At 49.8% G+C, this 8,714-nt stretch overlaps 1 protein-coding gene across 1 annotated transcript in view; it reads left to right on the top strand.

The window, feature by feature from the left end:
- Positions 1–8,240: 8,240 nt before the first annotated feature.
- LOC104532571 (lymphocyte activation gene 3 protein) overlaps positions 8,241–8,714 on the top strand; it is a 5,286-nt gene continuing 4,812 nt past the window's right edge. The window contains exons 1-2 of the mRNA XM_010177810.1: positions 8,241–8,295; positions 8,479–8,638. Coding sequence (XP_010176112.1) covers positions 8,241–8,295; positions 8,479–8,638 — 215 coding nt within the window. The remainder of the gene's footprint in view (positions 8,296–8,478; positions 8,639–8,714) is intronic.

Raw genomic sequence — 8,714 nt, 5'->3', positions numbered from 1 at the left:
GGGAAGGACTGTCCTGAAGAGAAGAAGGTGGCGAGAACCTGGAAGAGAGACCATTGATGACCACCAGCCTAAACAGAGGGAGAGAGCTTTGTTGCCAGGAGGAAGGAGAAGGAGGGGAAGGACAGAGAACCTCAGACACCCAGTCCAACTGCATGGAGCAGGAGAAGGTCAATGAGGTCCCCTGCAGCCCGTGAAGGTTCAATGGTGGAGCAGAGACCCCCGTGTAAGCCATGGAGGACCCCACGCTGCAGCAGAGAAGCTGAGCCCAAGGGCAAGTGTGATTGAATTGAGACCCCAAGAGACACTCAACGCCAGAGCTGGGGGAGCCCCCAGAGCCAGGGGTGAGGAGGTGCACTGGACCAGAGACCCGTCTGCAGCCCATGGATGTCCCCATGCTGGAGCTGGGACCCGTGCCCAAATTGGTCTGTGACTCCATGGGAAGCTAGCTCTGGAACATCTTGTTCCTGGACTTCCACACCAGGAAGAGTGGCAGAAATGAACTGACTGAACCCCCGTTCCCTGCCCCCTGTGCCACTTGTGGAGAGAAGGTAGAGACATCAGGAGCAAAGTGATTTGAGCCCAGGAAGAAGGGAGGGGTGGGGGAAGGTGTTGTAAGATATGATTGTTATGTCTCACTGTGCTACTCATATGAATGGCAATGAATTAAATTGATTTTTCTTCCCCAAGTTGAGTCTGTTTTGCCCGTGACCATAACTAGTGAGTGAGCCCATCCTTGTCCTTCATTCCTAATCCCATGCCCCCTTTGTTGTGACTCCCATCCCATCTCACCGGGTGGGAGGAGTGAATGCAGGACTGTATGGAATACATGTGGTTAAACCACCACAGTTGTGAAGCCCTCCTAACCACATTTTGGCAGCCTAAGGCAGCCATGGACATCAAAAAGCAGTTGGATGTTGAACAAATTGTGGCAGGCTAGCACTGGAAGCCTCATGGAGTCTGAATTTCTAGGACGCTTTCATCTCATCAACAAAGGGTCTGAAATTTTTACACAGGACACAAAAGAATTAACTGCTTTATCTTCTACCCTCATGCAGACTGTACAACTAGAGAGGGTCCTTTGGTCTTTTGTGGTTTTCTGAGAAAAGCCTGGCAGAGAAGCCTGTTAAAATGGAGAGAACACTGTGCAGCATGGCCTGTTCACCTCCTGGAGAATGGGACCCAACATCCGCAAACAGAAACTTCTTAGAAACAGAAAAAAATAGAAATGGCACCAAACCAAAAAAAACCCCAACAAAAAACCAACTATCAAACTTAAACCCATATTTTCCCCATGTGGCCTTAATTGCACCCCAGTGACCACCTCCTAGTGGAACTTCCTAATACTTAGTTTGTTGCATCTCCATCCTGGGAACCCAGATCTCTCCCAGCCCTCATCATGACGTGGGAGGTCCCACTCCTTCTTGGGAATTTTAAAGGCCCTTTACACAGAAATATAGTTCCATCTCTTTAGTCCCAGCCTCCTTTGGGGGTAAATAAAAGTCAGCCTTGACACCAAAAAAGCCTGTTGTATGTGCCATAATGGTAGACAGTCATCTTCCAGCATGGTGAGAATGGGGGTACCTCCAGAGCCAGCTAGGTCTCTGCAGTGCTGAAGGCCAGCCAAATACTGGGGTTCGTTAGTGAGGACATAGCAAGCAGTGATTAATCCCGTCTTAGTGGCACATGAAAAGCCACATCTGCAACACTGTGGGACATTGACACACTGGAGCAAGTCCAGCAAAGGGCCCTAAGATGGCTGTGAGTTCGAAGATATGACTCATGACAAAGGGTTCAGGCTGAAGAAGAGAGGGGAGCTAACTGCTACCCAGAGGGGATCAGAGAGAAGAGCGAGACAGGCTGCTCTCACGGAGGCACAGACAAAGGACACCAGGCAAGGAGAGCAGGCTGCAACAAATGAACTTTGTATGGGACACAAGGGAAAGTCTCTCCTGTGAGGGTCTCAGCAGTGTAACAGGTTTTTGGAGAGGCTGGAGAATCTCCACACCTGGAGTTGTTCAGGGTTTGCCCTGAGCAACCCAGTCTAGCTTGAGAATCACAGTTCTGGGAGCAGAATGGAGACCCCCGAGGTCTCTTCCCACATGAGTCTTCCTGTGATGCTGTGACTAACAAGTGGGTTTATTTGATTTTGCGTTTTTTCTTGGTGGGGCAGTAGAAGCCATCTTACAAAATGTTGCAGGCTGCTGCCTGCTGTGAGGTGCCAAATAGAGAAGAATTTGAAAATAAACAGCTCAGCTGCCACCATGCTCTGAATTTCGGTCTTTCACACAATCATGTGAATCCAGCATAATTAGGTAGTGTGGCAGAAAGGGAAAATCCCACCTTCCCTTTCATCTTTCCTGCTGCCTCTCTTTTGTCAACACTGATGAGCGTCAGAGAATTGATCTAGCTGAAAACTATAAACAAAGTGGTCCTTGGGGATAACCAAATCAGAGACTTTATTCTCTTCAGGAGTATTCTGGAGCACTACTGTCCCCTTCCTTGCTGTGCCTTTATCCACATGAACCTTCCCAGGGATCATATTCTTCTGCAAATGATTTCTCATAGCATCACACGCTCCTTTAGTTACCCTCTACTTTTTTCTATATCTAGCTTTCACACTAAGAAGAAAATAACATATTTTTAATTAATAAGTATTCTCCTATAGCCTCTAGAGCTTCTGTGCACCATAAGCTACTGGCTCACATTCTCCTGCCATGACACACTGTGTAAATACAGCACGTGGACCAGATGTACTGTTTCACAGCTCCTCAGGACACATGCAACTAGGCCTAGAGCCAGACGTCTCTGTGATCCCCCAGCATCTGAAACATGTCCAGGGTGCCTCTTCTGTGTCAGAGAGATCCATGCTGCTGCCAAAAGTAAGACGCAGAGAGGATTCAAGCCCCATGAGCAGAAGACACATCCTTCTTTAGCAGTTTTTCTTTGAGGAGATACTCTCTGTATTGTCAGTTGAGAGGAACAGCAGCAATGGGGATCAGAGCCTGGCATATCTCGATCAGACTGTCTCTCTCTTGCCACCCAGGAGACCATGAACAGTGCCCCAGACCAGCTGCTGGAAGGCTGATCAGCTGCTGCAAGGTCTCACACCTGCAGACACAACCCACGTCCGTTCTGGAGATTCCCCAGCTCAAAACAGCTCTGGGGAAAGGCAGTCATACAGTCTCCCTGCAAAACTGACAAGAGACTGGCAAACCAGAGAAGCCACACCTAAGAAGGGGCTTGTATGTAAGTGAGGAATTACTCACTGGGGGAATCTGGGTGCCCTGGTTTCACTACATATCCATCATTATCCTCCCAGCCTGTCCTGGCACCACACTTAACACCAGTCTTGGTGCTGATGGCTCTTTCAGAGATCTTGCTTGCTGGCCATTTCTGCCAGTGCTCCCCTGCTTTTTGGACCACCTTCAATGTCCAGCGGTTTTCTGCCATCCAGCTCCACTGTGGACACTAGAGCTTCCAATCATTTGGGGCCCAGGGTCGGACCCTCTCTCTCCAGCTACCTCTAGAAGAACAGACCACATTTTGGGAATCCTACTCTCAGACCAAGGTTTAGCTCCCATCAGAGCATTCCTCAGCTCCTTTCAGCCCATACCTGTGTCAATGGAATCTTTAAGGACTGTTCTGCTACTGCCCCCGTGACATTTGACATGATGGGTCAGTGCCTGACTCCTTCACCCCAGTGTCAGGTCACTGTAACTGAGAGCTTGCTCCTCACAGCTGGCATGCTTCTCCCAGCCCTTGCATGCATTGGGCTCCTGGATACCTCTTTGCTCTTGAGAAAACTCACTGCAGCCATGGGACATTTGGGAGGCTAACACATATTTTTCCATTGAAGTAAAAGCATGGCATGAAGGCTGTGATGAGAAGTGAGTCAAAATGTAACCTAGCTTACTCTGTGGATTTTTGCAGTTGATCCACCTCACCCACTCTGTTGCAAAACACAGAGGCTGTAGCATCAAAAACATCCTGCAGCACCAAAGACATCTCTTAACTAGATACTGACCAAGGTACTAAGATCCATCACCATCTCCACAGGTAGTTGTGGATGTCCAAAGAGGATCCTACAGCATCCAGTCTCTCCCTCAGGAAGGATCTGGAGGCCTTGTGAAAGAGAACAGTTACACTCTTCTCTGCAGCTAATGCTGGCCAGATACAAGATGCTAGATGCCAAATATGCCCATGAATGCTGCAGATTCTCTTCAGTGATGAAATCACTGGGATTTTTTTAGCAGAAAGGCAGCCCACAGCTTCAGTCAGCAACTCCCAGTGTTGTTCCTGACTTTCTAAATCAGGTTTCTCTGGGATATTCAGCTGTCTGCTGAGGATTGTCATACAAAGGTCACTCGCCTTTTAGCACTGTCAGGAAAGAGGTTGCAGATTTGTCCAAAGACTCCATAAAGCTATGCTTTCCTAGAGGTGTTCCCATGGAATTCCAGGACACAGGCCACCACTAGACTCTCTCTCCTCAACTCCATATCAGAAACCTGTGGTGACTCAGGCATTGCTCATTCAGGAAGGACCTTTTCAAAAAAGCCTCCCAATAAATGTCAGGCAGCCAATCACTCTTCCTTCTCCTACCACTTATGCAGAGGCACATTTTGGTTTTGCCCAGACCTGCTGGGAGATGTGAACTTTCTCTTTTCTAATTCTCTTCTCCTCACCCCTTTTTGGGATCTGTCACCTTAGATAAATGGATCCCTCCTCCAAGACCACTCTCTGATGCGTGGCCCTGAGAAGATGACATGCTGCTTCCAGGCATCGCAGAGGGACAGAAGCCTGGAGCAACTGCTTCCTCCTGTGAGAAAGGACATACATTGGGTACCCACCCTGGACTTAGAGAAGCTGAGCAATTTCAAGTGCAGAAGAGATCTCAGTTGGTGCCTTGGTAGAAGCCATCATGGTCCTTTGTGAGGGAAGAGTGGCTTGCATCCCTCTACCTCAGAGGTCCTATTTCGACGCATTTCCACATTGTGCATCTCATATGAAGGCTGCCAAGCCACGGGCACCGGCTCTTTCTGGTTCAGGTTCTGCTGCTTGGCCCGTCTGCAGTGAGAAGGTGTTGACTTGGGATCCACTGCATCTGTCCTGAGCAACTGGAGAAGGGCAGCTCCACTACTTCCCCTCTGGAGCTGAGCTTAGATCTCCTCTAGCTTCGTGAGCTTCCTAGTCAGTGCCAGAAGTCTCACAGTGAATCCCAGTCTAACCCCTGGAAACCCTGTTGCATGTCCAGGCACCTGTTGAGTATCAACCTGCCCATCAGCCGTTGCTTACACCACATCCCCTGCCAGACCTTCCCTTCTGTCTTCCGGCTGCTTTCTGTTTACAGTCCCTCGCCACAAAGTTCTTGGTTATCTCTTATTAGTAAGTAACTTCTTTTTGCCTGTTATGTTTGCTCTAGCTCTGGGCAAACAGCAATCAGGACGTTGTGCATGAGGTCCTTTCAGTGAGTGCTCTATCTCAGGAACACCCAGACCAGCTGATCTCAAGTTGCATGGCTGATAACCCAGTCTTCAAGTCATGGCGTGATTTCTTAAGTCAGTTAAGTCTGCAAATAAATTATAGAGCACTTTAAAAAGTCAGTGTAAAGCAGAAGATTGTGACTAGCTTCAGATTTGATGATGCAAGGACCAAAACATGAAAGTGGAATCACTCAGAGAAAAACATGGTATCACAGAAATCTGGAAATGCAACGGAAAATTCCTTCAGCAAGACTAACTCAATCATACTGCAGAACAGTGTTTTCTATTCCTATTTTTCTTGGTAAGTGCAGTTTGCACCTGTAAGAGGTCAAGAGAGACAAGAAAAGCAGCGTATTAAAGTTGTGCACAAGCTGACTGTTGCAGGTAAGTCTGGAACCTGGCTGAAGAGAATGCCCAACATGGACAAAGAAGTATTTAGTGAGCTGGGCTTCTGTATCCCTGTCCTGGGCTACTCCCATCAGAGCTTGCCCCTCACTCCCCATGGCTCTACTGGAGTCCCACACGTCCCTGTCAGCCCCTCTGCCCAGGGGACACACACGGGCAGTTCTCAGAAGATGCCCCTGTGCTGACCTTGCTCCGGTCACTGTTATTTCTGCGGCAGAGTCCTGTTCTGGGAGATGACGAAAATGTCATTCAAGGGAGTCAGCATTTAAAATGGGTCGTTAGAGAGAAACGTCACCGATGTCTTTGCTAAAGATAGCCTGGTGCTGAGTAAAACAGTGCCTCCAAACCCTTCATTTCACAACATCCTCGCTCAGCACAATCACCCCTCAGCCCCAAATGCCCCTCTGCCCCATCACTTTCCTGGGCTCTCCATCAGTCCCTCATCACCACCTCTCAGGAAGGGGCAGCAGGATGGGAATACGTCGCTCTCCTTTGCCGGTTCTTACAAGAAAGAAGCATTTCCGAGGGCATGGACTCTGCTAAGGGTGGTTTGGGGGACCAGATGGGAGTAGTACCAGGGCACCAAGGCAAAGAGCGCAGAGTGGGTTGGGATTGAGGGGACAGCAGTGACCTTGGTGTCCCCTGGGTGAAGCCAGAGGAGGGGGAGCAGACGGTGCAGGGCTGTGGAGCTGTACATGTCTCCCCACCACAGTTCCATCTCCCTTCTCTCTCTCTCGTCTTCACCCACACATTCACACCATTCTCTCACTGCTGATTCAGGGGAAAGAGAGGTTGATGCTTTCGGCTTGGACTGGGCACCACAAACTGTTTTTCTTGAACAGGAGGAAAAAACACCTCCTGCCAACCATCACAAGTTCTCCCTCATCTTTTCTCTTCTCTTCCTCTCTCACGCAATCCCATGGTCTGTGTAAGACAGGGGGCAAGAAGGACCACTACAAAGCAGCCCCCTGGGGACACCAAGGTGCTCAAGGTTGTGCCAGGTTCTCCTATGTCGATCCCAATCCACAGGACACTGAAGAGCCATGTGTGATAAAAGAGAAGAGAGCCATCACCACAACAAGGAGCTGCTAAAGTGAGGCATACCACTTGCTCTCTTTTATCCTCCACCTTCACCACCCAGCTGAGGGAAACTAGAGAGCGAGCAAGGATCCTTCCACAGTGAGGAAGCGGCTGCTCTGAGTCACCTCCCTTCCCTCACTCCCAGGAAAAGCCCCAGCCTGGTCCTCGGGGGATGAGCTGCCGAGGGGCTCGGGTGCGTGACACCCGTCATGAAGGGCTGATTAAGTCTGAAAGAGTCAGAGTCAGTGGGTTGCTGGAAAGTGTGAGCCACAACAGTGGGGGTTCTCTGAGGCAAAAGGGGCCCCAGGATGAGGCACATGGTTGGAAATGTGTTACCCTATGAAAAGGTCAGCAGCTACACAGGAGCTAGGACGAGCCCCCTCAGTGCATGAGCTCGGGTGGGTTTTCCCAGCGCTACTGGGTGAGGAGGGTCCCTTCCTCACACCCCTCACAGTGCCACAGTGTGCAACCCCTCTTCTCAGTGCTGCTTGCTTCTCTGGGCTGCTTCTCCATCTCCTCGGACTACCTCAGCTTTGTCCCATATTGCCCCTGGACTCTGGATTGATTGGTCACGTGTGCTCAGGTTGTAGCTTACCATAGAACCTTTCCTCATGCTGTTTGTGAACTGGCCAATGAAAAAAAGCCAGAAAATCAGCATATTTGAAGGATTAAAGAAGGAAAAAGGAAAACCACACCAAAAACCCAACAGAAAAACAACAGCAGAAAAAAGACCAACATGTTCTCAAAAGCCCTGAAACAATTAGAGAGAAGCTGTAAGAGGCGGAAAGATCAAACCAAAAAAGGTAAGAGATGAAAGAAAAACATGAAGGGCACTTGCTGGGAAGTGCCTTCTACACTTTTTCCACTGTCTATATAGAAGCGAAACTTGTAAGAAAAACAACAGCGACCCAAAGAGTTTCCACTAAAAGATGCTTAGAGTAGTGTCTCTGGTCCCTCCCTCCACTCACTGGCTTCAGCCCTGCCTTCACGTGCCTCAGACTTACAATGGTTTCTTGGTCAGTGACGCATCTTCTTAGTGATACGAGGAAATTAACTGCCCACCTGCAATATAAGGGCATCTAGGGAAATGCTTTGATCAGAGAGAGAGACAGCACGAGAGCGAGCGCGTCCAGCTGACCCTGCCTTGGTTCATCCACCCACTCTAACATCTCCTCTGCACATGCTTCATTTTTACTGATCTCTTAAAGCTTCTGACCTGATCAAGCACGGACCTGAGTGGCAAGACACATCCTCTCACCTCTCCTGGATGCCACCATGAGGTCGGTGTCCCTGGTGCTGTTCCTCAGCCTCATTCTGCTGGCTTTCAATGGTAAGAGGGGCTGAACGTATCAGGGAGGGCAGAGTAGCTCAGTAAGCTCAGTCGGGGTGTTACCTTGTCCCTGAGAGGTCTGGAAGGGAGAATTTGTGCCCTTCTAACCCCACCAAAGGTGGCCAGATATTGCCCTCTGCTCCGTGAGTCCCACCCTTTGCTCAACCCCCCATCTCATTACAGCTGGCCACATCTTACCAGGAGTAGCAGAGGGGAAAAGCAGGGAGCAGAAAGTGTGGGCCAGAGCAGGGAGTTCAGCCGTGCTGCCTTGCCACCTGAGCCCCAGAAAGATGAAGCAGCTGCCTGAGAAGACATCTGTGCTGTGGAAGCGGCATGGGGGAAGGTACGCCGGGGCCAAGACAGATCTGTGGCCTTGTGGGGGGACGGGGAAGGGTGGGAGACACTTTGAGCCCCTGTTG

The sequence above is a fragment of the Antrostomus carolinensis genome, unplaced genomic scaffold, assembly GCF_000700745.2.
Source record: "Antrostomus carolinensis isolate BGI_N321 unplaced genomic scaffold, ASM70074v2 scaffold15881, whole genome shotgun sequence".
NCBI classification, from domain to species: domain Eukaryota; kingdom Metazoa; phylum Chordata; class Aves; order Caprimulgiformes; family Caprimulgidae; genus Antrostomus; species Antrostomus carolinensis.
This window is presented reverse-complemented; position numbering and strand designations above follow the sequence as displayed.